The 20,836-nt window shown below is 40.4% G+C and overlaps 1 protein-coding gene across 1 annotated transcript; it reads right to left on the bottom strand.

Annotated features, from left to right (window-relative positions):
- Positions 1-1,641: 1,641 nt before the first annotated feature.
- On the bottom strand, positions 1,642-12,406 carry sema7a (semaphorin 7A (JohnMiltonHagen blood group)). The gene is made up of 14 exons (XM_026175861.2): positions 12,007-12,406; positions 11,682-11,818; positions 11,051-11,092; positions 10,857-10,952; positions 10,469-10,571; positions 10,226-10,336; positions 9,819-9,961; positions 8,437-8,615; positions 8,031-8,139; positions 7,335-7,518; positions 7,031-7,143; positions 6,554-6,699; positions 6,338-6,396; positions 1,642-6,224 (listed from the first exon to the last, which is right to left on the bottom strand). Exons 1-14 carry the CDS (start codon positions 12,125-12,127, stop codon positions 5,821-5,823), a joined length of 1,947 nt encoding a protein of 648 aa, XP_026031646.2. The 5' UTR covers positions 12,128-12,406; the 3' UTR covers positions 1,642-5,820.
- Positions 12,407-20,836: the final 8,430 nt, after the last annotated feature.

The following is a 20,836-nucleotide window of genomic DNA, read 5'->3' on the forward strand; positions in this document are numbered from 1 at the left end:
CGTTAATAATTCTTAATAAACAGCCACCAAACAGCTTAAACGACAGGTTTCGTCGTTTAAGTGAATTTTAAATTAAAATTCACAATTCACTGTCATGAATTTGTCTTACCTTCGGTGTCTTGCTTCCACTACGATAAAATCGCACTTCCTGCATAGCTCTTACCTTACAGCTGTGTGTGTGCTTACATAAAACTTATCTTTCCCCTACTTCCCCTTTTCTATATACCGGAAAAATTCAACTTTCACAAATTATTATGTTGGCCAAAGTCTTAGCCGTGTCTCTAATAAAACTTGTGTAAATTCTGTTGTTGTTGTTGTTTTACAACGACCGTTTTGGTAAATGAGCTTCCAGAACTTTATCTGCAACTTTATTTCTTACAATTTAAGTTGAAAGTGTCTTTCTGACAGATGTCTTTCTTTATCACAGAGGCTTTTTCGTCATCATATAGAAAAACCGTTAAACATCTAACTTCTTTACACTGACAGAAAGGGGAGTTTTACTCGTCTGTATGTGGCCTGCCATGTAAAATGATTCTGACACCTCTGGTCTAATGCACAGATTACAAAGACATACTAAACATTTATTTAGCAATAAGAAGAATATGAATATGAAATAACAATGGTAAGGAGGTCTGTGTACAGAAATGGTTAGGATTCCTAAACAGTTCATGTAATGAATGTCTGCACTTCAATCACATCTTGCTTGTTTGATTTAAATTCCACTGCCATGGTGGACAAAAGCAAAATTACAGAAACTGTATCACTGTCCAAATATTTGCAAACTGGAGCTTATCTAAGGAGGCAGAGTACCCCCTCAACACATGTACGGGCAATTTAGAATCATCAATTAGTCCAACTGTGCATGTCTTTGGACTGTGAAAGGAAGCAACAAAGGGCAAAAGACAACCTGCACAAACTTCACAGGAAAAGCTCAGCCTGTACTGCTATGAGGCAGAAGTGCTAATCACCACAAAGAGTTTAAATTCCCCAAAACCTCTTTTTAAAAAACAGGTCTGGGTAGTGTTCATTTTCCTATCCAGGTAATCACCTGGAGATTTATATTCTTCCCTCGACCCTGTCACGATTTGTTTAATTGTCAAGTCTCAATATAACTTGTCTTTTGGGTATCAATTTACTTTTTTTTTTAATTTTAGGTTTTGTTTTGTTTCAGAAAGTAAAATAGATTCTGATACGGAACTAACGTACTCTCTCTTCCCTTTCCTCCTTCTTGGCTGCCTGCTCGGCTGCCGTACAATTTCCTGCTGTATTCGTGATTCAAGTCCCTGCGGTAAACCATCTAGATTTCTATCTTCCTTATTTTCCAGATGTCTTTTTAAATGCTTTAAACATTTACTTTAACTGTTAAAATCTCACCAGCTCTTTGCTCTGAACCTGCTTCTGCTCCCTCTCTTCACACCACATTTTGTTTCACACCTAATGGAGTACATCCCCAAAGTATTTCCAAACGTGTGCACACTGTAAATTTGTACAGCCTTTCAGATCATTTTCAAACGTCGTCCAGAGTATGTTCATTTAGAAACTTCACAACGCTGTGTTGAGACTTCTCAAACAAAAGGCTTTTGGAAACAATGTGATTTAACTCAGTGTCACAAATCCTAATGTGGCCCTGGAGAGGAGTGATCATTTTAAGTGATTTATTTTAAGATTTAATTAAACACAGCAGTGGAAAATGTCCAGTACAAGCACAGCTACAAACAACTTTTTAAATTATACAGAATATGTAAATAAATAAATAAATAAACCCATCTACTTGTCCTACTAGGGATTAAGTTAGGAAACAAGAGGACACACAGATGTTCCCAGGTGTCACTACTACCCCCAGTGAGCATACTGGCTACCACCAATCCCATGAAGATGACAGAAGGACTAGGGTTTAAAATCACTAGGACAATATATTTAAAAAACAAAACAAAAATACAAACAAACCTTGGAGAACAAAAAATAAAAAAAATAATAAATTGAATGGTAATTTATTTTAAATTAAATTCAAGAAAAGTACAAACACTTAAAACATAAATGGATAATAATCTGCACTTGACTGGAATTTCAAAAGGAAAACAAAGAGCAATTCGAATCACTCACAGCATGAATATGCCTTCTCTTATACATAAACACACATGTCGAGTAGGCTAATTACCAAAACATTCAAGTACCCCACAGCTCAAGCAGCTACAGGTTTAGGATTTATGAGGAAGTACTGTACAAATAAAATCAAGCAATGGCTCATCTGGTACTTTGTTGTTTATTTTTTCCTGCTCTTTTTTTTAGGTTGTTTTGTCTTCTACTTCAAAGGGAAACCGCCACACCCAAGTTATCACGGAATCATCTGTCGTGACTCTCAGACCAAAAGAGAACGTTTTAATTTTCATGTAACACACCAGCACCTACTACAGCAAGTGCAAACAACTCAGAAGTGACAAAATCACAAACCATACCATAGTGCACATGCATACCTTGGAGGATTGCACTGAATCACCCTCCAAGGCCTATCACACCATGCATGTCGCATTTCATTTGTTACCCAAGGAATTCACGCTATTCTGAGTAATGTCGACTCCCCGGGGACCTTGGAATTGCCATACACTACACTCTGAGATAATCATTTTCAGGGTGAAATGGGCATGCGAGTATTATTCTAAGCCTTGGCTTGTAGGGTCAGGTTAGCCATGGATTTGTGTTCAGTTCAGGGTAGGCGTTGAAGCGTGAACCGATGTCGGGTCTGTTGGATAACAGCGACCTCTGCTGGCAACGGATTGCAGTTACAGACAGGCATTGTAAATTCATGTCAGGCAAAGTATCGTGCGTGCTTAGAAACTTTAAACAACATGACGCACATGTGAAAAGCTACATTTATGACATTTGCTTTCAGTTCTAAGAATTTCCTTAATCGGAATTTGTGTTTGTTTTCCAATAATTTCCTTCCTGAAGTCTTCCTGTGAGAAGAAGGACAGGAAAACTTGGGAGCCGAGGTCCTGAATAAAGATTTACTCTTATCAGAACAGAACAGAAACCAAAAACATGTTTGTTAGTCACCATATCTGTGACCTCAGACACCAATGCAGCACCAGCTTAGTCCTGTGATACCGTAAGTGTTTCTTAACATAGTCCTAAAGTAAAGCCTATCAGTGATGCTTAGCTGTAAGTCCTCTATAACACCACTTGACACATTTCTACAACTTGATGAGTGACTCAGAAAAGAACCCAGACATAAACAAAACATGAGTGCATGCAGATGGTTTACCAAAGGACAAACCTAGTTGTTAGATCAGGGATTATGTAAATTCTGTCTTAAGCCACAGATTTAGTAAGCTTCATTATAATTATAGTAGCCTAAGACAGACAGAACAACATATGAACCATAAACAGTGGAAAGTACCATCTCCTTCTACAGTGTTAAATATTTGTGTAGACAGTGCAGATCAAAACAGTTAAAACCATGTGGCTGTAAATCAGAGCCCACAACAACATAGTGTGTCAGTGGCTGAAAGGGCGTGTTTTCCTAGAATGAAACTGCAACAACAGGGTTTGGTCAGCAGAGTGTGGCCAAAAGACTGAGACCACTACTGTGAGAGCCAAGTTCAGAGTCAAGTGTTACACTATAATGGATAATGGATGCTGTGTTATCTCATATTTGGAGACAGGATGAGAGAAGCATAAACAACACTAGGTTTCCATGGAGTTTCTGGACTTCAATTAGTTAATCTGAAAGAAAATCTTACAACCTTATCGGACTCCACCCAAATTCCCATTTGTTTTTGTCTATGCACATACACTGTAGTGCCCCCCTTCCCCCCAAAAAATCTCTTTACATAAGCAGGATGTACTCTGTGCAGTCATTAAGAACGCTGAGACTAGATCTAGGTAAAAGACAGCTTAAGCTCAAGATCCTTGCTTTGTCATCTGCCCTCTTGTCATGCTGAAAGTTATTTACTGAGTACTCTGGCTGATTAAAACACAGCCTGCTAAGATTAAATAATAATATCTTACCTAATAGGATGACTCCTAGTGAACAGTAAATTGTCACACTCTTTTTATGATGAAGAAATCATTACAAGACATTAGCAGGTTTTCTTATCTCTTTAAATATTTTGTGAATAATGAAATAAATAATACTTTTCATATAAAAAAAACTTCTTCTTTTTTAAACATTCGGGATTAAATAATTTAATACCGTACCAAAATACATGTGTGTAAGGCAACATGATGACACAAGCTGTAAAGAGACATTATGTTAAATTCATAGAATTAAAGCAACACAAGGCACAGCTTACTACATTCTGGTGTAAATAAAGTTTTAAGTGGTTTATTAGCTACATTATTGCTCTATAACACTCTTTATCAAGGGACTAAAGCAATAATTCAGGTAAGGAATCTGACTCCATCTCAGGCTACTGAGGCCAACTCTGTGTTCTTTAGAGGTTTTCTCTACAAGGTGATTGCAATAATTCATTTTAACAAAATATTATGTGCACAATATTATGGGGGCAGCAGCACTTGCTTAGGCTGCTGCCCCCGCGACCCGGCCTCGGATAAAGCGGATGAAGATGGATGGATTATGTGCACTATTTTATTTGTATTATAGTATAGGTCATGAAAAAAAGAAAAAAAGAAAAGTGCTATCAGTGCTATAATACTGTGTACAAAAATAAGATTTTTTTTTTTTCCCTTATGGAGGTACTCCATCTTTAACATCCTTTCCAGTATAATAATACGCCTCCTCTGCACTTCCCCAAACCGTCTCAGCCGAGCTGTCCATCTGATCGACTCATTTCTAATCCCAACAAAACAAAATCCCTACCACCTCCAGCTCGGCCTCCTGTCTTTTTTGTCACTGCCGCCGTCTTCAAACCGTACATCATAACAGGTCTCACTGCCATCTTGTAAACTTTCCCTTTCACTCTCGCTGTTATCCTTCTGTCACAAATCACCCCGACAATCGTTTCCATCCGCTCCACACTACATGCACTTGCTTCTTCTCCTCGTTTATGCATTACCCCTGCTGTGGATGAGCAATGCCAACTCATCCACCTTCACTATCCCTACTCTGCGCCGCGTCAGGAAAACACATACCCAATTTCAGTGAGTATGTGTTAAAAATTCTAACACTACAAATAGGCCAACTTTTTGCATGTTTTGGAGTATTTTTGACATAACTGCTTTTAAATACTGAGAGAAGCCATTTCCCAATATGCAAAGCCAAATATTTTCATTGTGCATTTTTAAGATACCTTTCTGAGCACTGAGGCAAAAAGAAGGTGGAGACACATTCCTAAATTATCGGGTCAGCAGTGCAATGTCAAAACAGATAATTTACATTTTTTGGTTCTATATGGACCAGAGTGGAAAGAGCTCTCTTCCCTTCAGTTTGTATAAGACCTACAATTAAGCAGACTTACTGTTTAAAGATTGTCTGTGGCCCTTTGACTGGAAGCTTTCCCACTTACACTCATAGTTTAATAGTGTTGTTGACTTGAGATATACATTCATGTAAAGAGGAATTACCTCTGATTACTTTCTGTGCCTTCCATTTCATTGATTGTGTTAAAAGGAAGAAAGGTACTCAGCTAAAGTGTTTTATGTAAGATGCTCCGATGTTTTCAATCACCATTGGAGACCATTCAAGCTGTGCACTGCTGACCGGTTGTACTGCTTTCTTTTTTCTTTCCCCTTCCTGTTCAAGCCCCTCTTTGTGTTAGGTTCCGCTAAAGGCTTGACATGGATTTCCGTTAGTGCTGCATGAGTACAGAGGGCCTGACATTTTGACACTGCAAATTAAAAGTAGCGAGTAACAGAGTCAGTTCAAAAAGAAATTATTGCTACAAGCAGCGTGATCCATGTCATCTCTGGAATAAGAGCTGGTGCAGCGTTCCAGTTGTCAGGTGTATTGCTTTTTGAGCACTTTTTTGGGTCTTGGTTCTCTATGAGCTCGTATGTTCCCACCACTTTGATGTAGTCTTTCTCTTCTGAAATACATCTGTACGTGCCATACTTCTCCTGTGACATGGAAGGAATGAGGTGCAGACAGTTGGTAAGCATCTGCAAACAAGGACTCTTTTGGCCTTTTTGCTCCCATGTATACTCAGCGTGGTAGGAGTCTATGGGACAGGACAGATAGAAAGGCACACCCTGGGGGACTGAATGAACTGTCCTCAAATGCACTGATGATAGTGGAGGTATCTCACGTTTGGTCCGGTTTCTTGGCTCTTGGAGAAAAGAAAGAAAGGGGGGGAAAGGGAAAGAGAGCGATCAGAGAGATCAGACTAAATTTGTTCCTGGAGTCTACAGCAAGATGAATAAATGTCTCATCATTAGCTACCTTTAACTGTTAAACTGCATACGTTTGTTTTCCCATCCACGATATTCTGAATGCTCCCTCTGCAAAGACGAATAAAACACGTTTCAGTGAGTGATGTTTCTGCAAGATTTTTTCCCTCTTTGATTATCTGATTCATTTCTACAGCTGTTTCAGGTATTGTGCAAAACATAATAAAATGTGCCAGAGGGTCTTGGTAAGACTGCTGCTCGCACTTACGGGACAGTCGAGGTGCATCCATTGTTAGTCCAGGCACAGTATGGATCCCGGGCCAGAACACATTCTTCGCAAGACTTGCTGTACTCCTGACAACTCTGAAGGTTCACTGCAGTTATTCTCTCAGCAGACCCCACAATTAATGTTTTCTGAGCAAAGGAAGACAAAAATCTAAATTTACTTTAAACCTGAATGAAAAGATTTTCTTTTTGGGGAAATTGTAGACTCTATAGCCTGCTTATTGATAGATTTGGCTTTTCCTGGCGCAAGACAACTAATGCACACGAGGTGTTTGTCAGCTGAAAATAGCTGCATGTGAAGCACAAAAGCAATGACCTGACAGATAAAATGCGACGCTCTGCAAAAAGAAATAGCAACATCATGTTTCACTGAAGGTGGGCGCAGCTGAGAAAAACACTGATGCCAGAACGGCAAAGCACAGTGCTCTGCACTTAGTATGGCATTTTAAATGAACCCTACCTTTTTAGAGTCAAGCTTCATTGACTGTATGATTGAAGAGTTGGAGAGCTGCGTTTCAGATATGATAAAAGGTTCTGACCCAGACTCCAAGACTTTATGGATCTTCCCGGAATCTGTTGGAACAGGAATTTGATATTGTGTTATTTTTTGCAAGTGATATATCTGGCTAGGTATTTTTAGCTTATTGTTCCTAACAGATATTACAGACAATGCATTCTTAAAATGTAAGACAATTGAAAGGCAGCGAAGGCACTAATGACAAAACAAGATCCCAAGGACCCTGTGCTGTTGAACAATGACATACCAGTAGCTAGAAGCAGAATGTTATAAAATCTTTGGTCTGCAGCCTGAACTCTGTCCACGACTATCTTGGTGTAGTTGTTGGTGCTTATATAAAAAGGATCTGAGTCAACCCAGTCGGCCATTTCTGAGTGATCCTTCACAATATTGACTGTGTGACGTGGCAAAGCCTTGCTGTTCGTGGAACACTGAAAAATAAATGCAAAAATAGTCTGTATACTGCATGAAAGGCAAAAAAAATAGTCCAAAAACAAAGCACAGACAAACTTTTCCACATCGTAAATTACAGGGGTGGTTTTATTTACAAAATATAGCAACATGAACAGAGAAAGGACCGCGGTCGGTGTCAGCCCCTTTTTGAAACTTGCATTATGGTTGTGCCACAATGAGGGGAAACTGCAAATACAAAGGGCCTTCATTTGTTCCATTTAATCTCAGTGGATGTCAAATAAATAACCACAGTCTCTATGATGGAAACAATGAATGTGATGAAACAGTCCATGCACACAGCTGTTTCCATGTCTTTTTTTTTTTTTTTTTTTAAACCACAGGTCGTACTCATGCACATGATATAGAATAAACTGCTTAGACTGCATGTGAGCAAAACGAAAATAGAAATGTAAAAATAAAACAATTTAGAGGAAGTTGTCTGTAAATTCTGTTTCTGTAAAGTAACATAGCAACATAATAAAGTTCTTACCGTTCCTGGCCTTGGTGTGGGAACGTTGTCGTTGTAGCCCTTGAATTTGGAGTTCTCAAATATATTTTCAATCATTTTTATTGTATAGATGCAGACTGCTGTAGAATTCCTAGAGTGGATATAAGAAAGAAAGATTGCCAGAGCGTTCATCATAGGTTTAAATCATCTGTGAATTTGTTATTGCCTCAGCTCATGGGAGTGGAAGAAGGGCAACACCCTTGAAAAGGAGGACAAACAGTTGACCAACAGTCTAACATCATGTGTTTTTGGAGCTACAGTCCTAAGATACAAGGAATGGAAAGTCATGTTGCTAAAGCAATACTACCCATCTTGATGTTTTGCTTTTGATTGTGGTGTCACTGTCATGTTTGCATGTTGCTTAGATATTAAAAATGAAGCATCTAACCAGTTGCTTGTGAAGAGGGCATAGACCCTGGTGTCTTGCCAGTTGTCTGCGTGCACCACATAAACATCTTGGAGGCGGTTAAAATACAGCGACTCCTTTGGAATTCCACACACAAGACGGGCCTTGAGGAAAGATGTCCACATGTTCTGGAAGAATCGTTTTGATCCACCTTCATCCACCTGAAATATGATACCGACAGGAGGAAACTCATTAATTCTGCTTCGGCTGAAGGTTATTCGATACAGTTTCCATTACGTTGAGCTGTATCAGAAATGTGAAACGAGAACACCTGAACACATTTAGGGCAAGTCTCGTTTCACACAGATGTCAAGCGAGGATCCCGAAAACAACATTTTAGCAAAATGAAAGCTTTTTTCGCTGGTTAATGTAAAGTAGATGAAGTCCAATTTTTTGGTGTTGGTGGTGCGTCAAAGGTTTGTTTGCTTTGTTGTGCAAATCAATATTTTCTTGTGATGGTTTTAAACTAACATGACTAATGCAACATCCTGATATAAGAGGAAATACTGGGTGAGCATAACTACTGCTTCCATAAAAACATAAAGCCTAACATCAACATCAAGCACCTCTGATCTGACAGACTTTAGTATCTTGTTTCCTCTTTATGGAAAATTATGCAGATTATTACGGTAAAAGAAACATGGCAAACCATCACAAAACAATATTAGAATTATTCACAATTGCTGCCTTTAATTTAGATTCAGTACAGCAGGCGGTGGTAAGCTGAGTTGTTAAGATCATCTCACAGGTTTTGTGTTTTTTTTAAGCTGTGTCATTTTAGGCAACTGTACTGTTGATGTGTCCAAAAAAACAAAAAAAAAACTGAACTGACTGACTCAACCTTCCCTGTGCTGTGCTATTATCACACCCTCTCACACATACTGAGCCAATAATGCCTCTCCTTTATTTTAATGGGCACGATCGCATTTTGCCATTCATTATGAATATTGTTGTTCTAAAGCTTACAACATTATTACAACATTTTCCAACTGTGTGGCAAGTGAACTGAAACCCACTTCAAATTTGCTTCAAGTACTTTGGTATTGGACATACTCTGTCAGTGGCAGAGCCTTGTACTCATGCCAAACGCATTCGCAAAACTTTATCCAATTGTAGATCAAATTAGACTGAAGGCCAAGTTCAAAGGTGGGTGTGGTCCATCCTATGAGGACTGGGCACAAAGGGTCCCAGAATGAGCGGGCACAATCCACCTTCCAAAATGCTTGAAAAAGGTTTGCTTATGTAGTCACAGCAAGACTTTTGATTGTTCCTAATTCTTGAAAGTGAGATGAAGATGTTTTAGAGAATTTATCTGTACGCAAAGTTGAGTTTCATTGATGTTAGCTCAGCTTTTTTCACCATACCTTACAAACTCTGGCAATCCTAGATATCAGTGGGTCAGCCTCTCGGTTGTGGTCTGAGTTCTTCTCACGGAAAAAGACATAAATTTTCTCATTGTCTGGGTCGTCCTTCCGCTGCACCCATGACGCAGAGACGAATGTGGGCTCTGTGAAAACATGATAAAAAGATTTAAAAAAAAAAAAAAAAAAAAAAAAAAAAGTGTTTACAGTGTAGCGCGAACTGAAAAACCCCCAAAACAAAACAGAAAGCCTGCCACATCAAACTTGAACCAAAGCATAATTACCCTACAATGAGGTGAGGAGTGAACAAGACAAACTTTTAAGTCAAACATATTCTGATTATACGACACCAATGTATTAAATTACAGTAGTTTTCCTCCATTATAAAATAAGAACAGGTATTTATTTACCTGAGACCCAGCTGTCATACATCCAGACATTAGTCCTGTGGCCAGCTTGTCTTCTGAACTGCAATGTACTTCCATCAGCATCCAAAGGTGCTGCTGCATACAGATCCCCTTCTAAAAATAGCCGATACACCAAATTGACAGGGGCAAAAATTTTGAATTTTTGAATAATCAGTTACATTAATCTGCACACTGATAATTAAAACCTTGAAAACATGGTAACTACAAAAGCGGCGCGTAACATACCTACTGTGAGCGATAGGGAGTTCTGTGTGGAGATAAATGGAGAGATTCCTGTCCCGTCACGACTATCGAATATTTCAAGAGACTGATTGTTCACTGAAGGGCGCTGCAGGGTCACAGAGAGTCAACAGAACACAGTGACATTACTTCAAGAGAACTGTGATGGGAAACCACAAAACACCAGACACCCAGCACCTTCATTAAATTATAGATGAGGGCGCCCAATTAAAGTTTAACAAGAAGCACCAGAGCTCCACTCCTTAATTGGCTTTTCTCTGCTGCTAGTTTATGGAAACTAGTTTAGTTTCCATAAACTTGTCACAGAAGTGCAGAAAGTCACACACTTTTAGTCTACGGTTTAACACATTTAACACTTTTTAGAATCACTCACAAGTTGCCAGCACTCTGGTTTCTGTCCGTTCGTCCCGCAGACAAACAGGTTGTTCTGAAACTTCTCAATGACAGTGATAACATTTTCACAGGGGTCCTATGACACAGAGAGAACTTTGTTATGGAAACCGATTCTATATTTCATTTTCACAATGCATTTATTAGCACATCTCTGATCATTCTGTAATCACCGACCTCTTGGCATTCCTCTTGCCCCGTTGCATTCAGATGAAATTTCTGTCAACACATTGATTGTAGACAGATTAGCCATAACTTTAGCAACATTTCAAAAACATAAGAAGCATCTGAAACAATCACTAAGAAACTAATTACAACACTGTCTACTGAAATAGCTGTCTGATAGATTAATAAAAGGATAGACTAAAACCAGTTCCCTTAATTCAAATGTCTTCTTGATTCCCTTCAGCTTCTCTTCCCACAGCACAACATCCATTAGTGATATCAATGATAAGACCCATTTCTTCTCTTATGGTCAAGAATCATTTACTTATTAAAAATTTAACATTAAGATTAAAAAAAAAAAAGTCATACTGAAATTTCTGGTTTATTACATGTTCTATTCTTAATGATTCTGTCGGTGCCATGAGCTCAGCACCTGGACCTCTTAATGAGCACTTTGAGGCTACAGTACAAGGTCTTGTATGGCAGACAGACGCTTATTAGGACTGTCACAACCATCTGTTGGTTTTAATGGCTACTGCTTAACCCCACAGGAATTGAGGAAAAAAAGAAACACCATCAACAACATAATAAGAAAACATAAATAAAGAACATCGTTAGTTTACGATTTGTTGCTCCAACCCACCTCTATGACGTGGAAGTCGTCCACATTGAGTTTCAATATAAAATCATTGCCTCCCAGGTACAGTTCATCTGAGCCCTCCTCATAGAACAACACACTGTGGTTCTGATTAATTTGGTATTCAAGCCCAACGCTTATATCTGCAGGGTGAAAAAGCATCTCATAATCACGCTTTAATCAGGAATTACGGCATTCTGCACTTACATCAAAACACGAGAAGATGAATCGGATTTGTCCTTGCAGTGTTTTTGACTAAAGTGAATAGGAAACACACACTAGAGCTTTCGTAATGTAATACTGCCACTGCGTCGATGTTAACGCAACCTACCTTTGCTTAGAAGTCGAGGAGTATTTTTGGACCCGAGAGTCGGTGTATCCTTCAAATCAGCAGAAAGAGCTGGCTGTAAATGCCCGACAAGCCAAAATAAAGAGAAAAGAAAACGCTTCATATTGCGCCTTAGCTGCTGAGCTGCACTACAATCCCTTTGCACCCTCAAAATCAATCTGCTCTACTCGCTCCATCCTCTTGACTATAAAAGCCTCGTGGGCGTGGCATGCTGTTCTGCCTTATATAAAACACAAGTCTTAGAAATATATGGATTGTTTCTTGTGTTCATTTAATATAAACATTTCTTCTTTATTCGTGGGGTTTGCGTCACCTATCATATTAAAAACCTCGTATAGATGACGTTATTTATTGCACTGGGCTGAGCCTGTAGCCCGAAAAAAAAAAGTCGATTGTATAGTGATAGTCTTATACTGCAAGATCAGACTGACTGTAATCCTTTTAACACCGACTGCTTCACTATTAAATCCTTTCGTAAATCGACCTTACTGGAAGCGAAATTCTGGACACCCTTTAGGTCCATTGTTTTAAATGAACCTTCTTCCTCGTTACAAGATAAATAATGTCGAGGAAGAAATCTATCACCAAAAGTCATTTATTTATATCACGTTTGAATGAAGTTTCTACGAGGATTACAGGTCTGTGGCATTGTAAATGCTGTTCAGGTAGTTTACCTGCAAGCAGCTCCCCTGCTTTGAAGCACAGTCAGCTACGCGGGTCTAATGGCGTTCTCACGAGATCAAGATGTGAGATATGTTAACAACTTCTTTTTTATGGAGAAAGGAGAAAAATTGCCACAAACAGAACACCAATGCGTTCCCAGGCCAGCCGAGAGATATAATATGGAACACCTCACCAAGGAGGCGCCCAGGAGTCCTTGTCCCTTGTCAGATGCTCAAACCATCTCAACTGCAGTTGAGATGGTTTGAACATGAATCGTGACCTACGAACTTCTAACCTCTGCGAGTCAATCGTTTGAGCAGGAGCTGCAAAAATCACACCCCTGTGCGATTTTTTCAGTCGCGCGATTCAGCTCCTGCTCGCTCGCTCTCCCTCTCTGTCTTTCACTCACACAGACACGCACGCCACCACCATCAACTTTGCTAAATTGCTAATGAAAAACATTGATCAGGCAGCTGTGATTGAGCAGCAGTGTAAATCCAACTATTTTCACGGTTGTTGTGGTCGTGATAATTTTGTGAGGCCACACCGAAAAGGCTCGGATGAGCTTTCCAAAGTTCTACTAATTGTGCCTCCATCGCTTGTGTCCAGATCACACGCTACACTGCTGTGCTGCGCCGTCTTTTTCGCTGACATTTGTGTTTGCGCGTGCGCAGTGTGAGCGGCTGCGGTGACACCCTCACGACGGTCGCGAGGACAAACAGGTTTGAAATCCTCGCGACCAAGCGATTGATGGTCGTGAGGTGTTAATCGCCTCTCGTTACCCCACGTATACTACACGATGCACGACGCACGATGAAGGCCAAAATCGGGCCGATCGCCAAAACGGTCGCACGACTCAAAAATCGGCTCAAAATGGGCCAAAAATCGCACAGTGAGGCCAGCCACCCTTTGGAGGAAGCCCATTTCCAGCGCTTTTATCCGCGATCTCGTTCTTTCGGTCACTACCCAAATATAAATAGTAAAGACATCAGGATAGATAGCAAAAAATAAAAGATATACAGTCTAGAGGAACATATACAAACTAAAGTAATATATACAAAACAAGTTGGAAGCACTTCAAAGGGACTTATGCGAGTGGCCTGAGTGATGAGGGTTACTCAGACCAGATTGGTGAGGTGGGCAGCGGTGGGTGTGGGGAGTGTTTGTTTATAGTCACAATGGCCCACCGGGAAAAGCTGTTAGTCAGTCTGGAGGTGTGGAATCTGAGTGACCTGAGGCGGTGACCAGAGGGCAGCGGGTCACACAGGTGGTATGCAGGGTGCAAGGGGTACCCTGTGATGGGTCTGGTTTTTCTGAGACAGGTGGAAATGATAATGGCCTATAGGGGTCGCAGAGGGCAGCCAATAATTTTTTTGGGTGGTGTTGACTACCCTCTGTGCAGGCTTCCTGTAAGCAGTAGTGGCCCCTGCATACCAAACACCCAGGCAGTAGGAGAACACTACTCCTTATATTTTAATGTTAAATCAAATACTTGCTGGGACCAACAGAGGTAGTAGATAGTGCAGTGGTAAGCAAGGAGGTTTTATACGGAAACTGATTGGTTGATGTTCACTTTTTAGAGGTACATTTTAAAAAGTTTTTTCTGCCTTTGCAAACTACACCTCTACCACCATCTCTGCAGAATTACCCCACACATTTTAATTAGGTGGTCCTTTTTGGAGTCTCTGGGTGGGTTTGCTCTCACTGGTTCCACAGACTAAAAACCAGCAATTAACTTGGAAATGCAAAGGGGAAAGCAAAATATCCTTTTAGAGTTCTTTAAAGTGTAAAAATAAGAAACAATGTAGAAAAATATCAAGAAAAACAAAAGTTACATCTGGCAGATCCTTTGAAACAGGAGAAAGGGCGCAGCAGCATGAAGTTATTTTGGATTAGCCTGTTCATTCCAGTAAAAAACAGAGATTAATTTTTATATACAGTGAAACATGGAAGTACCCTAAATAGTTATTTTTGTATTTAATGTGGCCTAAAAGCTGTTTAAAGAATCATGTGTTTAAGTGTCAGGCAGGTTTTCCAGCTGTGGTATTTCTATATTTGCTTTTCAAGATGACCATGTGTCTTTTTCCAACATAACAACTTGAAGCTGCAGTTTTTTTTCGTTCTATCATTGTGGCTTTTTTTCTGTACCGGAACACAAACAAGATGCTTTATTGCATACGAACACATCCTTTTTTACATTTTCCAAATAAACTTATTTGTCTGAAATTGTAAATCTAACTTGTGGTTCCCTGAAGGGTGTCTCACAATAAAGCCCTGTGTTCAAAATGTCACCAACTCACTCATAGTTTTATTATATTCATATGCACAGAAAGAGGAGTTAGAGATTACACAGAGCATTGAGCTTAACAAGCAACAAAATGTATGCCCCTTTCTGCAACGAAGCTCAGTTTTTAATCAGGTGGATAAACCGCACAGAGATCACAACGAGGGCACTGGGAAAACCTTCCACATTTCACTAATATTCACATTTCAGTTACACCCTGAACATTTTTCTCTTTTGTTTTACTGCTGCTTATTGTGTGCATTCATGACTATGTAAATATTTTGCTCAAGTCCTCTTAGCTCTGTAGAGGTTGTCCACAAATGCTGGAGTCTGTGTGATATAAACTGGTCATGCTTGCCGAATGTAGTTACCTTTTTCCTGTTGGTCATTGCAGTCTGGATAATCCACATAATTGTTGCTATAAGCCATTAAGGGACTGCCACACAATTCCTTAGTTGGCCCCATGTGTTCAACACATCAATAGCAAACACATATACACCTTCCAAAGCAACAAACCTGTTCTTTATTGATAATCTCTTACATTTATAATATTTATTTAATAATATTTCTTTAAGAGGAACCACACACAGCCCATAGAGACCTGCATTCACTCAAGGAGGCGTGTCCTGATTAAAATAAAAGAATGGTAAACCAATAATGGTTAATGAACTGGATTTACTGTCATCACAACCCTCCTGTTTCTACTGGATAACCTCTGATGATTGCACCTCTACAGGTTCAGCACCTTAGATTTTAATTACTGATCATCACGCAGGTCACTTCAATATCCCTTAGACCAGGGGTCCCCAATCCCAGTCGACGAGGGCCGGTGTCCCTGCAGGTTTTAGATGTGTCCTTGATCCATCACAGCTGATTTAAATGGATAAATTACCTTCTCAACATGTCTTGAAGTTCTCCAGGGGCCTGGTAATGAACTAATCATGTGATTCAGGTGTGTTAACCCAGGGTGAGATCTAAAACCTGCAGGGACACCGGCCCTCGTGGACTGAGATTGGGGACCCCTGCCTTAGACTGATACCCTGCTATACCATATAAATAAGTTACTCAAATCTAACTTAATCAAACATATTTTTTCACTGTATTACATAAAAAATAAAGTAAAAAAATACAGGTTGTAAGGTATGTTTGTGTCTCATAAATGATATATTTGCCGTCTTCTTCGCGTCACAGCACATGACACTGGAACGTTCCGCATAGTTTTTCATACTTTTTAACAGACATATGACTATGAGGTGGCTGAGGTCTAGTGGTTTGTATTTTATTTTTAAAAACAAGACCATAAAAACTGGCATGAATCCCTGTGTGACCGGGGAGTTTTGGTTTAAAGTATTTAAATGAAACATTAAGAAAATGGATTTACTCCGATTTTGGATGCACAATTTACTGCAAATGTGTGTGAATTTGGCACTGAGAACACATTTTGTGCTAAATGTGGCTCTGCTGTGTTCTGTTAGAAGTGTTCATGTTTGGAATTGGGTGGGGCAGATGTTATCAGTAAGTAATCCAGGAGTGTACAACTCCAGGCTTCAAGGCCGGTGTCCTGCAGGTTTTAGACATCACCCTGGGTAAACACACCTGAATCAAATGATTAGTTCATCACCAGGCCTCTGAAGAACTTCAAGACATGTTGAGGAGGTAATTTGGCCATTTAAATCAGCTGTGTTGGATCAAGGACCCTTGAGGCCTGGAGTTGGACACCCCTGGAATTTTACAATAAGCCCCGTCCAGTGGCCCTTCAATGCGGTAAAGACATCTTCTTTTTTATTATCTGTTTCTCCTGCTCCTCCTCATCTTTCTCCTTCACCACTGCTTTCTCAACTCAAGATTCATCTGATGAACTGACATCACGGCTCTAACACAAGACAATGTGCATAGATATGCTAATTTTTCCAGATATTGCCGTAATTACTTATTGTCAGCAGATTAGACATGTGATCCTCCCATCTACGGACAGCTGACAATCAGCCGGCTAAACCACAACAACAGCTGGTTAAGCTAACATTATGCAAGCTATAATGTTAGGCTCAAGTGTCCTAAAAGTCACACTCTCCCTATACATAAAAGTTACCCTCTGACAAGCAGTTTGATTACATTCTCACATTGTATGAGAGAACATCACAGAACTGGTTCTAAGAGAGTGTGTTGGAGAACTCACTATGACGTTGACATCTCTCTTTCCCAAGCTGTGTTGCCTGTCTGTTTGTAAGAGGTCCATTATTTCCCCTGTGCCTAGAGACTCAGCTGTGAAAGGCATTACCAAGAATGGCTGATTTTATCCCACATTAAGGATTCGGTTGACATTATGTGGATCCACAACAGTATGAGTACACGAAGAGTTTTTTCTGATGCACTATCAGCTATTATCAACCCTGCTCTAACTCATTTCCAAGAAGTACTGTTGGCAGAGAATCATGGGCTTATTTGTCTGATTAGAAACATAAAACATACTGCACAGGAAAAACTCCCTTTTAACAGGAAGAAACCTCCGGCAGAACCAGGCTCAGGGAGGGGCGGCCATCTGCTGCGATCACTTGGGGTGAGATAGGGAAGACAGGATAAAGACATGCTGTGGAAGAGAGACAGAGATTAATAACAAGTATGATTCAATGCAGAGAGGTCTGTTAACACATAGTGAGTGAGAAAGGTGACAGAAAAGTCAGGGCTCGGGAGAACCCGAGTGCCCTGGAGGGACTTTCCCTGCCGGATACACGATGGATGGGTGGCAGAGGATCGTGTGCCTGGCGGGACTGTCGATCGAGGACGCTGAAGATATCTACCTATTCGGAACCATGATGATCGGAGCTGGCTTGGCCCTGGCTTATCGGAGAATTAAGAGAGCGGAACCGGCTGTTCAAACCCCCACAAGGCTGCCCGCTGGGATTGGAACGACAGGTGCGACTTCTCAGAAAGGGCTCACTGAAGGCAGCATGGTTAAGAGCTTGGAGGCGCTTACGACTGCAGTGAATGCTCAGAATAACACCTTTGAGCGTATGTATGTTGGATTACATCAGGAAAGAATCAACTCAGAACAACATCTCTGGGCGGAAGCTGGATTACACCTCGGATCAGTTGGCTGCGGTCGTGAGGTCTCAGAATCTGCTATGTGAGCAAAAAAGAGTGACAAGACCACAGAATCGACAGCTAATAACATCACGGAGAAGCTCGCAGCTATTAACGGGAGATTGAGAGACCAGTGTCGGAGTGTTAAAAATAGCTTGAAATTCTCAATTACCATCATAATGCGGCTACCCCTTTGGTGCCAGCTGTGGGCTCAAGGCCGGAGCTCAAGGCTGGAGCTGAACAAAAACTCCCTGATAACGACTGTGTTGAGTCTGTTCCTTCCCATTCCCTACAAGGCCACCTGGGTTGGCTGGAAGACTGTTTACTTAGCCTGGCAGGGCGAAGGACACTGTCTCAGCTGAACTATGGACACGCACACACATACATATACTGATACTGATAAGCACTCACCGACACATCACCCTCCCTACCCCGGATCCAACGCCACCTCCAACGCTTACCTCCCCCCATGATGTGGACATCGGGTCAGCTGGAGGCGCAGTCGAAAGATTGCAGCGGTCCCAGATCAGATGTACACACTGGAACTCTTTCCCATGTTGCTTGTCTGTGTTTATTGTGTCATGGTGTGTTGATACCTGTGCATTCCTGTATTATCCTTTTGTGTTGCACATTTCAATGTTTTTTTTTTCCTCGCTACCTGGCCTGACCTGTCTCCCCAATGTGATGTTTGTATTGTATGTACGGTCGGCAAGGTCTGTCATCTCGGTTGTGGGCAAAAGACCTGCAACTGACAAATAAAGGCTATCTCATCTCATCTCATCTCAAAAGGAAAAACTCAAAGCATCATGGGAGTCCTCCAGCAGCCTATGCCTATTGCAGCATAACTAAGGGAGGATTCAGGGTCACCTGATCCAGCCCTAACTATATGCTTTAGCAAAAAGGAAGGTTTTAAGCCTAATCTTAAAGGTAGAGATAGTGACTGTCTCATGAATCCAAACGGAAGACTGATTCCACAGAAGAGGGGCCTGAAAACTGAAAGCTCTGATTCCCATTCTGCTTTCAAATACTCTAAGAACAACAAGTAAGCCTGCAGTGCGAGAGCAAAGTGCTCTAATGGGGTGATATGGTACTACAAGGTCATTAAGATAAGATGGGGCCTGATTATTTAAGACCTTATGTGAGGAGCAGGATTTTGAATTCATCGATTTTTAGGACTTCCTGATAATAATGAATTACAGTAGTCCAGCCTAGAAGTAATAAATGCGTGAACTAGTTTTTCAGCATCACTCTGAGACAGGATATTTCTAATTTCAGGAAGTTTGCAGATGACACAGCTGTTGCTTATCTTATCTCCAACAAGTCTAGAATAGAATAGAATAGAATAGAATAGTCCTTTAATTGTCCCACAAGGGGAAATTTGGCTGCAACAGCAGCAAAAAAACACATATACAAACAGAACAGGACACGGAACCAAAACACACACAGTTTTCACAGAAATAATTTTTTTATATCATTATATCATGGACAATAGTAACAAAAACAAAGTACTGTACAGAGTCTATCTAAAGGAGAGAGATGGAAGAACTTGTTCTTGATCAGTGGGGTGAAGATGAAAGAGATGGTGGTAAATTTTAGGACGGGCTCACATGCCTCATTCCCTCCTTAGAGCAGAAGCTGTGGAGTTGGTGACCACAGTCAACTACCTGTGTACACATATGTCCAACAATTACTCACAAATACAGACAATATTATTAAGCTCACCAATGCTGGTGAGGCTGAAGCAGGATGTCATCGGTGCAGCTCTACTTTCTTTGTCGGATTGTGTGGTTGAAAGCATCCTAAACTCCTCTATGGTTAGAAACTGCGTAAGCCAATAAGAAAGTGCTGCAAAGAGTGGTTTAATCTGCCCCCCCCCCCCCCCCCCCCCCCCCAAAGAAGGCTGCGTAGCCTCACACCTGTACAACAAGGCTGAGGTGCAGCTTTTTCCATGAGGCTGTGAGGTTAATGAACTTGGAACTAAAAAGAAAGACAGAGAAATTGTCCAGGGAGAAGAACTCTGCTGATGAAGATGTTCAGACAGGTAGAGATGAACATGAAGGTGTGCGTCATAACTTTATGAGGGTGGCATAGAAATCAAATAGGGTGGCAAAATCAAAGCCTTTTTAAACACATGTGCAGGTGTTACATATGGTTAAATTGATTCAAATGCAGTAAGTATAAACATGTTTCATATAAATATAGTCTGTAAGTTAATTATTTTCTGTAGCCCACATAATTAAACTTTTCAGTTACACTATACATTTTGATTTTCTGTAATGTACAACCTCCATAATAAATACAAACAGCATATCTGTCTGTCTGTCTGTTTACGTACCTATACGTACATATACGTATATGTATGTGTACCTATATGTATGTATACGTGTGTAGATATATGTATAGATATATAGATAGAGATAGATAGATATCATGATTCCGAATTTACTGGCCTGTCATTAAAATTTTCAAACCTTGAAGTCCACTCAACACAAGCTGAAATACAGAATCAACGGGGCTGCAGCTTGTTGCTATGTCAGCTTAATCGCATGCTGGTCATGTGATTTGGAGGTGTGGCACACAGAGTGATAATGACACTCACCTTCATTCCATCTTCAAACTGTTAATGCTATTTTATCTTAATAAATGGCACCATCATATGCAAAATTAGGGTGCCACGTGCCACCCCATTCCACCCCTCTAAATACGCCCCTGGTAATATCTGAATATGTGATCAGTTATAGCTGACTAATTTATGTTAACTGTGCACGCTTACGTGCTCTACCA

Source organism: Astatotilapia calliptera, chromosome 7 (assembly GCF_964374335.1).
Source record: "Astatotilapia calliptera chromosome 7, fAstCal68.1, whole genome shotgun sequence".
Lineage (NCBI taxonomy): Eukaryota > Metazoa > Chordata > Actinopteri > Cichliformes > Cichlidae > Astatotilapia > Astatotilapia calliptera.

Bases quoted from the DNA above. Each gene is read 5' to 3' on its own strand.
- sema7a (XM_026175861.2), bottom strand. From the start codon at position 12,127: ATGAAGCGTTTTCTTTTCTCTTTATTTTGGCTTGTCGGGCATTTACAG. The intron at 9,962-10,225 runs GTAAATAAATAC...ATGTTTTCACAG, and splicing joins GTATGACAGCTGGGTCTCAG to AGCCCACATTCGTCTCTGCG. The intron at 6,397-6,553 runs GTAAGTGCGAGC...TCGTCTTTGCAG, and splicing joins GGATGCACCTCGACTGTCCC to AGGGAGCATTCAGAATATCG.